The sequence below is a fragment of the Mesoplodon mirus genome (assembly GCF_964341445.2).
Source record: "Mesoplodon mirus genome assembly, chromosome: 10".
Classification (NCBI taxonomy): Eukaryota; Metazoa; Chordata; class Mammalia; order Artiodactyla; family Ziphiidae; genus Mesoplodon; species Mesoplodon mirus.
Window position 1 is genome coordinate 49,723,691 of NC_138986.1, and position 13,141 is coordinate 49,736,831.

Here is a 13,141-nt window from a genome sequence, read left to right on the forward strand (position 1 = left end):
TTGCATCTGTCATTTGATGAAGATAATAAAGAAAATGTTGCTAATATTATTAGCCAGATCTTTCCTAATATAAACAGATTAGCTGATAAAGCGTATTATTCTTTCACTGCAGTGTTCACTCTTGAATCCCAAAGAGAAAGCTCTTTAGAGGACAATGAAGAAGCCAAACTGAAGTCAGATGATAAAGACGGTAACAAAATGAGCTGCTAATGCCAGGCTTGTGGATCTTATTCCATTCCATACTTTATCATGTTTATATTGAAGCTTAAAATTACCCACGCCCCCTCCCTCAAATTGGAAACTTTAGGAGAAAAAGAGTTAGCTTCTCTCTTACAGCCAAACTGAGCAGCTGTAGAACAGAAATAGATTTACCAGAATGAAGAAGAAAATAGAACCCAGCAAGTCTAATACAGTTAGAACGCCCCCCAAATTTTTTTGTATGTTTCCAGACGTGACACAATCATTATCATACAATAATAAATTTTCTTAAAAGCTCTCTGCTTCCTTTAATGGGTTGGAATCAGAGCATCATAAACCCAAAGTTGTAGCTATGAAATGTTATCGTTTAGTGCTATTTACCCTTATAAAACTTTTCCATTTATATAATCAAGAGCATACAATGTAAACTATTTTTATTTATAATGTTACATTTAATTATATAATTTCATTAGAAAATATTTTAACGCTCATTTAAAATTACTGCACAATTTCCCTATTTATAGGTAATAGTTTTAACTAGTTCATTACATCGAAAACTTAAATTATTTTTTTGCTACTAATACAAATAATGCTCCAGTGAATTTTTTTCCAGTGAATTTTCTACATGAAGTTTTGTCTGCATGTTGACATAAGTGGAGTCACTAGTTTGATGAGTATGAAGCTACAGACAGAGTCAAATTGCTTTGCATAAAGTTGTTCCAAATTATGTTCCCGTCAGGAATATACAAACTACATGTTATAGTGTCCTCAGTATTTTCTCTTTTTAAATATTATTTTAGTTTTTATTTGACTATTTCTGAAGTTTAGTATTTTAATACTGTGTTAGCCATTTATATTGCTTCTTTTCTGAGGTGACCATTTTTGTCGTTTGCCCATTTTTCTAAATTGTATCAGTTATATGGTTCCTATATAAATTTTCTATATTACTCACTTATTTTTCATATTTTTTTTCCAAATTGGGTGGTTTGTCTTTTAAATCAGCTTGCTGTTTTTTTTTTGTTTTTTGTTTTTTTTTTTTTTTGGATTTTTTTTTCTTTTTATTAGTTTCTGCTTTATAACAAAGTGAATCAGTCATACATATACATCTGTTCCCACATCCCTTCCCTCATGCATCTCCCCCCCTCCCAGCTTGCTGTTTTTGAAGTAGAGGAATTTTTCACATTTTCATAGTCAAATCATTACTTTCCCTTTGTTGATTTATTCCATTTACTTTCAGGCTTAAAAAGTCTTCCTCTCAACCAGAGATTTAATATATATACTTATACTCTTTTTTTTATTGGCCTGACCTTTTTGTATTTAATTTTTAATTGCATATATAATTTATTGTGTTATATAATGTAGGGCTGATCTTGTCTATTTGGTTTCTCCTCCTGATTCAGATAGACGTGTCTTTGCCTTGTGTTTATTTCAAGCTGAGTAGGAATTGAACTGGGCACTGTCAGAAACTTATATATGACACTCCTCCTCCCCCAGCATGCATGCGCACACACAGACTTAACAGAAGACCCAGAAATTAACATTTTGGCCAAGTGGCATCTGAGAACCCCATCTCTGCTGCTGCAGAGTTCCCAGCACCTATACATACACAAAGGGAGCCCCTCCCTTGTATTATCTGTTCCCTCTTTGGAGGAAGCTGTCCAAGGTAGAAGCAGTCATCAGTGCCTCTATCCACTGCTGGAGGGATGCCAACACTGCCAGTGTACCCTGGTAAAAGGCACCCTTTCTCCCCACTATGTCTGAGATAAGCACAGCCTTTACCTCTTGGAGCCAAGAGTCTGTTAGTTACCTCGGGAAGGGAAAATTTGATTTTTTTTTCTATTTACATCCACTGGCATTATATGAAACTGAAATTACTCTTGGTTTTGTCATAAGTTAAGTCATTATCTTTATTTTCTACTGCTGATAGATATGTTTACCTATTTGACTATTATGGTTGTTATTTTAATTTTTTAAGAAATTGGGAACATGAGTCCTGGGTCCCTGGGCCCATACCACAATCTTCTTTGGGATTCACCTACACTTTAAATACTGTTCTTTACATGTTAACAGAGTTTTATTCACAGATGAAAAAGAAACAAGTGAAATGTCTACACTTCAAAGAAGTCAACAAGACTCTAGTCAGGATCTAATGTTGGATTCAAAAAAAGGTAAATTAATATTTGGGTAATTTGGTTCTCTTAGACTGTGGATCTAAAAATCACAAATAGTTCCTTTAGAATTTTGAAGGAGTAACATATGTGTGATTTCTTTTTTAAAAAGTATTATTAATATCCACTTACTCTATCTTAAAGGCTACTATAATATGAACAGTTAGACATGCAGGAACACAGAAAAAAGAACATGTGATATATTGTTTTTTTGAACAAGAATATTGAGAAGATAGGAGATCTATCTTTTCTGCCATTCCTGGCATATGGCTACTGTAATAATTCACAAGATGGCTGCTAGCATGCCAGTCATCATATCAGTGTGCAGGAAAAGGGAAAAGACAAGGGACAAAAATTGGCATTCCATCCAGCTGAGTTATTCCTCTTTAAATAGAAAACAAGATGACTCACGGCCTCCCCTCCCCAAATTTTTCTTGCATCTTATCTACCAGCCATCCAAACTATAAGGGAAGTTAGGAGATGTAGTGTTTTTAGCTAGGCACATTGCTGACCCTAACAAAATCAGGGTTCTGTTACTAAGGAAAAGGAGATATTGGGTAGGCCACTAGCATCTTCTAGCACATTTAGTGCCTTTGCCTGGCTATTTCTGCCTCCTCGTGTCCTCTTTCCCTGGCTATCGGAAGATCTTGGGTTCTTGCCTCTTCTACTCTGGCTCTCCAGAAACTGCTGGCTCTCTCTATCCCTGAGAACAGACTTCTCACTTCACGACAGGGAGGGCAGCAGGCAGCTGCTCTTCAAAGGTCCCTTGGGGTTTTTCTGGGCAAGGATCAATTGGGCTCTGGCAGGAGACCCTGATGGATAGAGCCTTGGGGCAGCTCAGGAGGCACTATTGGAAAGGCAGAGGTAGAGGAGTCAGGTGGAGCTGCCAATCTCATGTCCCATTAGAGGAGTGGATGAATGTTTACATCATGGTCCAGCCTGTGAGCCAGCTCAGCCGTGTAAGGAAACATTCAGCACACAATGAGACAAGAATCAAGTCTAACACTTCAAAAACCAGCCTATGCCACCCTTTCTTCCATCCCCTCCAACTTGCCTACCTCCCATCCTCTTATTGTCCCATTTAGTTTCATGCTTATAAATTGGAAGTATTTATTTTGTTTTCTGACTCATTCCCTAGATGCCCAAGTTTTAGCTTGACCCCTGTAAGCCTTTGGTTCCTACGTCTTCTCCCTGGCTTCCTGAGTTTTGACTCCTGCCTGACATGACTTTTTTCATGCCTCATTCACTTTCATTCTGATGCACTGGCTTTAAGCCACTGCTCTGTTATTTTGTGATTCCTGACTTATTTCCCGCCCAGTCTATTTCTCCCTTTTTCTGGCACGTGCTGCAGGAACATGAAGAGTACTTCCTTGGGTTACGTATTTATAATCATGTTCTATTGCAAATAGCATTGTTTACTAAAATTATTAATGGCATTAATTTATTGATTTATTTTACTTTAGATGTAATAGAATATGTGATAGAGGAGGTAACTGCAGATCATCCAGAAGTTCTTTCCATAATAAAGGAGACGGTAAAAATGGCAAAGGACATGAACTTTGAACAGCCACATGAAAAAATTGCTGAAATCTTAGACGAAGTTCTCCAAGAGGTAAGAAATCCAGGCTCTTTATTTTTATCATTGATTTCACAGTAACTGAGAAAATGTTAACCTAGTATATGTACAATTATTTTAGAATCCTGTATGACAGTGTTGAAATCTGTAGCTTTCAAATTCATGTGCATTTTACAGTCAACATTGTTATGTGTAATGTACCCCAGTGAACAGTTAATTATAAATTTTCAATAATTACCAACAAATGTGCAATATAATTTCATAGCTTTGACGTTTATTCTTCATTAACTTTTATTGTCTTTAATTCAGTCCAGTTGGTTAAAAGATAGTTTATATGAAGCAAGTACCAAAGTTACTTTTTCATCTACGAGCCGGTTATTCGTAAACCAAGACAAATTTTGCTCCCTAGCTAACTAATTTCATCCAACCACCTTGAACATGTTCATGGGGAAGATGGATGGACACATGACGGATTTTTCAATCTAAGGGGAAAATAAAGCCTTAGGTACTATGTCCTACCCATATCAAATCAGAAGGCTTATAAAGACCATATGGATCTGTTTTGTACAGAGCGCTTGGGTAAGCATTCAGAGCAAAAGTTAAAGAGAACAAATCAGTTTTGGTCATTCAATGAACTTATGTATTTCTCTGTAATTTGAAAATGATGTAATTTAAAATCATGAGAAGAAAAAAAAATGTTCTCTGAGAGTATAGAACCACTCTGTAACACATTGGGTGAAATCCTTGAGCCCCAGGCTATACCCAAGGCAAGTTGTTATCCCCCTCTGAGCTTCCCAAAGAGATCTTTCAACTTCTGTATCTCTTCAGGTTGTTCTGTCATCAATTTATTTCTTCAGAAACATTCTGAGTACCTACTGTGCTAGAGCCTGGGGACACAGAGTTGAATTAAACATAGCCTTTCCATTAAGGAGCTATCAGTCAGGTAGAGAAGGCTGACATAGCATCCAATAATTAACTATCATGTGCTAAGTGGTAACTAGATATGTACAAGGTATAGGAATGTCACGAAGGTCAAGGCTATTATCTCGTCCTGTATAGGCTATATATCTCATCCCAAAGGAGGAGATATCCAAGTCAGGGATGTCTTTAGCACTGTGAACATCCCATCCTTGCCCTTCACTGATAATTTGCTCCATTCTTTCCAGAGTTTATTCTGGAGGATACAAATCTACAGGGAGTACTACTAAAACACTTCTGATGTAGGAATATGAGTAGTGTCAATAGATGGTAAACTGTGAGTCTGGGATTGTGGGGGAGTTTAAATCACGTGAGATTTTAACATCAAAGCTCATATCAGATTGTCTTTTTCAAGAGAACAGAGACCAATGCAGGACACTGTTCTACCTGTCATCAGTTTCCATGATCTCTGAGTAGGAAACCTATTTTTAAAAGTAGGTCATTACTAATTTCTTACATGTAAAGACAAAATCTTATTAAGGTATCTTTCTCAGATTAGTTTATAGATTTGATGCAATTATAATAAAAATGTCAGTGTATTTTGGAAACTGACAAATGTCTCTCAAATTTATTTGGGAGAACCAATAGTTGGGACTTGGTAAGAACAGGCTGGCAAAGTATAACAGAGAGAGACTTGCTCTACCAACTAGTAAAATGTGATGTTACAGTGGTTTATAAGCCTGATAATCATACAAGAACTAACAGGACCACAGAGCAGGCACAGAAACAGACCTCAGTATAGATAAAAACTGGTATATACTAAGGTTTACATCACAACCCAAAAGGAAAGGAAGAATTATTTAATAGTGTTGATAAAATTAACTGGTAGGAAAAAAACAATTTAGATTCTCAGCTTACATCAAAATTAATTCCATATTAATTGTTAAATGTAAAAATGGCACGTTTTTACCTAGAAGAAAGTGTAGTGATATTGAAATGATTTTAGAATGGTCAAGTACTCTAGGCACAAATGCCATGGAAGACTCTTAGAGCAAAATCTCAATGAAGATGCTACTTAACAATGATTCCCTTTCCTTAAAAAATGCACCATGAAAATCAAAATTTTAAAGCAAACATCAAACTGGGGAAAGTATTTATAATAAATATGACACATTAATTCCTCATTATAAAGATTTCTTACAAATCAAGGAAAATCTAATACCAATGTAAAAAACAGACAAAGACGTAAACAGATTATTTCATCATCATCATCATTATTTCATCAAAGAGGAAATACAAATGGTTAACTGAAAAATTTTAATGTTCATGTGTCAATAAAAATATAAAAGACCAGAGACAATTTCTTACCTGTCAAATTGGCAAAGATTTTTTAAAACTTATAACAATCCATACTAGTGAGGCTGTAATGATATAGTCACATAGGAGTGAAAATTGTTACAGACATTATGGAAGCAACATGACAATCTATATAAAAAGCCTTTAAAATGTTCATTCCTTTATTCTTTTTGACCTAAAAACACTTTTTATAGGAATCTAACCTAAAGAAATATATACTTAGACAAAGATTTATATATGCAGATGTCCATCATATCATCACAATGTTATAATAAAATTATAAGTTATATAAATGTTTAACATTAAGAGGATGATTAAACAAATTAGGGTTTATTCATTTGACTAAATACTATGAAGCCATTAAATTTTTTTCAAAAAAATTGAATGAGATAGGGAAACTATAAATTATATGTTGATGTTGTTTTAATTTTCATATCTTTGAAACTTAGTAAAATTTTTTATTAACCATTTATATTTTTTCCAGTTTTATTGATATATAATTGACATATAAGATTGTATTAGTTTAAAATGTGCAACATAATGATTTGATATATGTATATATTGCAAAATGATTACTACAATAAGTTTAGTAAACCTGGTCACCTCACATAGTCACATTTGTGTGTGTGTGTGTGTGTGTGTGTGTGTGTGTGTGTGGTGAGAACTTTTAACATCTACTCTCTTAGCAACTTTCAAATATACACTACAATATTATTAACTATAGTCACCATGCTGTACATTACATGCCTAGGATTTATTTATCTTATAACTGGATGTTTGTACCTTTTGACCACCTTCACCCATTTCCCCACCTCCAGCCCTGTCTCTGGCAATCACCAATCTGTTCTCTGTTTCTATTAATTTGTTTTTTCTAGATTCCACAAATAAGTGAGATCATGTAGTATTTGTCTTTCTCTAACTTATTTCACTTATACTTCTTCATTATAGCTTTTATTCCCCCAATTCTCTTATGTGAAATATTTCAAAGTGTTAAAGTTCTTTTTTTCAAAATACTCTTCATTCAGATGGAAATTCAAAAAGCAGGCAATCTTAAATTCTGCAAAGGCCAGAGGGTTACACCAGTCTTCTTGACATTTCTTCCCCTTTGACTTCTAATATTCTGTGATTTCCTGATGGCCCACAAACTTGTTTAAAACCTTCAGAATTGGTATATTCATAGATCCACATCTAATCTCCATACTTGTGTTGAAGTTATTATTATTGGGTGACAGGTAGAAGCCTTTCACATTGAAGGCTGAAAAGCAAAAGGGAAGTTAAGAGCATTGTCACTAAAAAAGGCAAACTGGGCTAGGACCTTGCTACTCAAAGAGTGGACCAAGGACCATTGTCACCTGAGAGCATGTTAGAAGTACAGACTCTTGGGCCTTACCCTAGACCTTCTGAATCAGGATTTGGATTCTGTAATACTGAATAACATATAATAAGCATGTATTGTTATATTTATTTAAGAAAGGCTTTTGCTTCCTGTTCTTAACTTTTAAAACTTATAGCTTTATTGCTTTAAAATTAAGTTTCTCTTTTAAAATTAAGTGGCTCTTTTTATTTCCTTCTGAAAGTCAGAAAAACTCAAAAGATACTTGATTAAGGTCCACAAAAATAATATATCAAGGTAGCATCCTTTTACTTGGGTAGATATGATGGTAATTTCAGTTTGCTGTTTTTCACAGGTAGTTGAAGAAAACAAGAATAGGTTTTATGGTGCCCCAAAATATGGAGGATGGATACTGGACAACTACCCTATTATGAAAGAACTGTGGATGGTCTTAGTCAACAAAGGAATTCTACCCGATTTAGTCATCTGTTTATCAGACACAGAAAACAATGGTTGGTAAATATTTATCATGTCAATTTAAAGTGAAGTTTTTATTGCTGATAATATTTTTAGTTAAAATATAAAATGAAAAACACTCCACCTTCCCTATGTACAAATACCACACCAGTGGTCCCTTCATGACCTAGAGGTACACAAAAGGAGGCATCCATCCACTGCGTAGGTGGCCACAGATGGTGTGGGATCACCTAATGTTCCAGCAGGCCCTTACAATTATTCTTTGGAGCTGAAAATCTAACACACCATCCCAGTCAGCATTGTAACTTCTAAATGAAAAATGTATGAGGCTGAGGGCAAAACTATATATTAGTCCTTCTTCACCTTAAATGGGAAATACTAAGTACATAAAGATAGAGAACTAAATTTTAATTATTCTGTCACTTTGTATAAAGCTATAGTAATCAAAACAGTATGGTACCACCAGAAAAACAGACACATAGTCCAAAGGAACAGAACAGAGAGCCCAGAAGTAAACTCACACATATACAGTCAACTAATCTTTGATGAGGGGGCCAAGAATATTCTGTCATTTTGCATCTTAAAGAAATATATTTGAAAAGAGAATTTCCATGGGGAGAATATATTATATTACCTCTTTTTATGTTTTAGTTATTTATGACATGCCCATATACACCTTTTAAAAAGGATTTAAGATGGTCTCTTAAAGAATCTGGGCTCTATTTAAATAAATGCTTAAAGGAAAATATATTTAGATATAGACAGAAATAATCTTTTCATTGTTAATTTCCAAAAATATATCTCACTATATTTTATAGAGCTTCAAAATTAACATTGTTCTCTTTATCTGTGTTTCAGGAAAATATTTATTTAATAGACTGTATTTAGAGAATAAACAAGAAATTGACTCTAAGATTTTAGAAAGGTTATTGGATGAACTACTAAAGAAAAGAAAAGAGGAAGAAGCAGCAAGGTAAAATCTGCCTGGCACAATAAACTGGGTTAACTAACCTCTTATAGCTGTTAAATGTGTACTTACAATTTATATTTATGAAATGTCTTTAGCATCAAAACGGTGGCCTACTAACTAGATCCAGTTCTAATTCTAAGAAAAACAGTAATTTCACAAATACTTCCATAATCTCTAAAGTACAGAGTTGTGGCTGTTTTCACAGCCCCAAATCAGACATTCTAAACCAAATATCTACTTTCCAAAGACACTGTAAAAAAATGAGCACAGGGAAGATATTTTTTTTCTACCATGTTTATCTGTGACTTAAATATTATAATTTTGCTAACTAGAATCCACAAATGAAAGAAATAATATAATAAAAAGTGAAAATACACTTGTGTGGTATGACTAAAATCCAAAGCCTAAGTTCTACATAAGGAAAGAACAAGACTACTTATTTATAATTGACAGGTTCAACATCAAGAGCTTATTCTCTAATCTGGGTGCAATGAAGAACATTTCAAAATGTGGACACACTTCCATCTGTTCATGGCTGGGGTCAAGACTAAACTTTAACTATCAAGTTCTTCAGACTGGAAAATAAAGTATAAAAGGAAAGAGTGACTTAATGTGCTAATTGTTCTTCCTTGCTGAAACAAGCTCTTTAGACACTAAAAATTTTAATTTGTCCACTGAGATTCCTACTTCTCCAAGCGTTAAAGGCTGAGACATTCAAAAACTAAATTTCATTATATTAACCCATTAAACCTCCCACTATTAATGATGGCACCTATAGGAGCTTTCTCAAATGTTATTTCCTTTTCCCCTTTAGGTATTAGCAATTTGTGCTGGGACTTAGGAGAGCTCTTTAAACTCTAGGAATTATGGAGCTGGGAGGTGGGTATTAGTTAGGGGGTGGAGGATAACTGATAACTGTGTGTCAGAGGATTTTGTTATTTGATGTTCATTGTTCACCTAAATTGGCCGTTCCTTTATGAACTTAACACAAAAATACATAAAGTATAATTTAGATTAGTTAATAAAATTGTTTGTAAAATTGACTAGAAGTATTAAGACAATAATTACAAACTTATTACATTTACTTTTAGCTTTTAAAAGTTCTGTTACAAATGGAGCTACAATTTGCTAGGATTTAAGGGATTACCTAATTTTTTTCCAGTGTATGAGAAATAGTCAAATATTTAAGAACATATGAAGCTATCGACGTAACAGTAAAATGAAGTTCATGTGATTTCTAGGCTGAAGGTTTGCTACATTTTAAGTAGATAATTTAAAATACATTTAATCTATAGGGTTTTTTTTTTTAAGGGAAAGGACATCTCCACTGTCTCCCAACTCTTAACTTTCACCTCCCTCTTACTGTATGGAATTTTCCGAGCTATCTCTATAATCAATTTTTACTTCTTTTGATTCTAAATTGTTATGTCTTTATAAACTTCTTAATGGCAAAGACTTGCCCAGGTTGAAGCAGACTTTTCTCCATTTCTCTGTGTTGCTTTTTTCTCATATACTGCAGAAAATGAAATTTAAAACAGTTTTTTTTAAAAAAATGGTCAGAGATGCATTTAAAGGCCTTGCAACTTGGTTGGAAAAGAGATAAGATTAACAGGATTTAGAATTACATCTTTGGCCATATATCTACAGACATGCTAATTCTAGATTTTCCAACATCAGTTTCCAAATGTATGAGTCAAATGCAGAATAATTTCTGTTATCACCATTTGTCTTTGACTGTCTATCCAAGTAGTATATAGAAGTAGCTAGAAACTGGCAGCAAAATTCTTCCTCCTTCTTGTCAGGTCTTAGATTCTTAGCAGCAGCATACAGTACCCAGGTTTTGGATGAGGAAAGTCTCACAAAAGAGCCCTACCTGACTAAGTAAGTAGAAGGATTGCCAGTTCACACAAAACAAAGTAGGGAAGGCATGCAGAAACCATGTTCAGTAGTTTCAGAAGTCTGGGGCATGAACAAAGAGAACTCGAATTACACCACGACCTCAGTCCGGATCACAGACTGTATCTAGAATACAGTGAGAGAACACCCCCTATTAACAAGAAACACGCTTGTTGGGAGGAGAGGTGTAGTAATATCTTTGAAGAGAATATATTAAAGATTTTCAAAGAAAGGGGAAAAAGAACACACAAAAAAGCACTGAATAAGAGAGAATGACCAACCTATAGGATGGTCTGAAGAAGACTGCCCCAGAGTGGGCTGCTGAGATGGATGGGCTCTACTCTACTTAACTGGCCCCCTGTTGCTGAATACTTGATACAGTTTTTTTCATATTATTTTTAAAGATGCAATCAACATTCTTATACTTGCTTCTTTGTGCAATAGTATGCCAGTACTTGAGGGCTAAATTCCTAGGTACAGAATTTCTAGGTCAAAGGTATGCATGTTTTAATTTTTAATAAATATTGTCTTTCTCCATCATTTTACTAACTTTCCTTATACCTGTCTTCATCATTAAGGCAGTAAGTTTAGACCTTGAACCCTAATGAAAAACAGATTCCCTCCAGATACTTGTTTCCCTATCCCAAGTCTCTTTAAATTTCATCATTACTATATTAAAAAGAAAATAAATCAGAAAATAATTTTTCTGGTTACAAAGGTAAATTGACAAATTTTCTACTTATTCATATGGAAAATCTTTTAAAGTGCAAAAAATGTGAAATAAAATTTAAAACTCTCAGAATGCCACCATCCAGAGATAATTAGTATTAACAGTTTGATTCATTTTATTCTTTTAATCATCATTTATATATATTTTAAATACAAAAGTAAATTTGTATTATACATAGTTTTATATTATACCTTTTTTCATTTACCTCTATGTTGTGAACACTTCTCATTGAATCAGAGGGAAAATGATACAAATTATCCCAGCTTGGAGTTAGACAATCTTTTTTTAATTTTTCCAGTTTTCCTAATTAATAGCCAAAGTTTTAAAAATACAATATTTCAACTTTTCTTACCAAAAAAAAAAAAACCCAAAATTTCTGAAATCTAACTAGCCTCCGTATGAGTAAATTAAACATTTACATTATAAAGTAAAAAGTGTAATGAATATTATAAATGACCTACTCTTTAGTTTTACCATTATAAGCCTTAAATTCTATAATATTGTGAGATATCTGAATTTCCAAAGATAACTAAATTTTGGACCTTTTCATTTCAGAAAAGCCAAAGAAGAGACATTGAGAATAGAAGAAGAAAATCGAAAGCTATTGGAAGCTATGAATGCGAAAGCAAAAGGCAAACATAAGATTATATGATTAATTATATGCCATTTGATTTTGTATTGTGACTGCCAAAAGCTGCAGTATTTCCAGTGAATTATAGACAGGGTGACCATATTTCCCAATTTGCATATGAGAGTCTAGGTTCATGCCCAGATTCCTGAAGTATTTGTTTGACCCCCCTCTCATTCTCATAGTGTTCCAATTTGGATAATAAATTATATGGTCACAGCAGTACTGGATTCATAGGAAAAGGAATCCTGACACAGATACCTACTCATCCACCCTGTAAGAGGGGTACACAGTAGGACAGCATGTGCAGCACGTCTTCTAAGGCTTACGCTTGTCACAGGTGACATGGCTGTTGGAATTACTTCTATTAAAAGGATCCTGTAAGAGTTGAGAAAACAGCTAAACTCTTACTACACCCATTGTCTTTATACTTAAACTTCCATCTCCATTATAGAACTTACTCTAAAAATTTCTCTTAAGACTGGAGTTTTAAACCTGGGGATAAAATTCAGAGGTCTGTGAATTTGAATGGGGAAATAATTATAACTTTTTTTTTTACTAACCCTTAACTGAAATTTAGTATTTTACTCACCTAATAATTAATATAGGCTACAAACCACAATAGTATTTAGCAGCACCTTGACTTTGTCACCAATAGAAACAAAGATATTTTCATATCCCATTCCAGTTTTAGATGTCTTGTTTATGCGTGTCACTATTCCAAAATTATGGTAGTTATTCAACCAGTTGCTAGTTCTTGTTATTTAATGCATTAGCAAAGATGCACACATTTCCTATACCACAAAAATTTTTTTGATATATTGATAACTGTATTCAGTATAATTGGCTTCTTATTTTATTTTATGAGATTGAAAGCATTATACTAAGAAG

At 33.9% G+C, this 13,141-nt stretch overlaps 1 protein-coding gene across 1 annotated transcript in view; it reads left to right on the forward strand.

Annotated features, from left to right (window-relative positions):
• Nucleotides 1–13,141, forward strand: part of AK9 (adenylate kinase 9) — a 103,857-nt gene that overhangs the window by 33,452 nt on the left and 57,264 nt on the right. The window contains exons 13-18 of the mRNA XM_082633552.1: nt 113–190; nt 2,283–2,366; nt 3,830–3,978; nt 7,905–8,061; nt 8,885–8,999; nt 12,178–12,254. Of these exons, the coding sequence (XP_082489678.1) occupies nt 113–190; nt 2,283–2,366; nt 3,830–3,978; nt 7,905–8,061; nt 8,885–8,999; nt 12,178–12,254 (660 nt within the window). The remainder of the gene's footprint in view (nt 1–112; nt 191–2,282; nt 2,367–3,829; nt 3,979–7,904; nt 8,062–8,884; nt 9,000–12,177; nt 12,255–13,141) is intronic.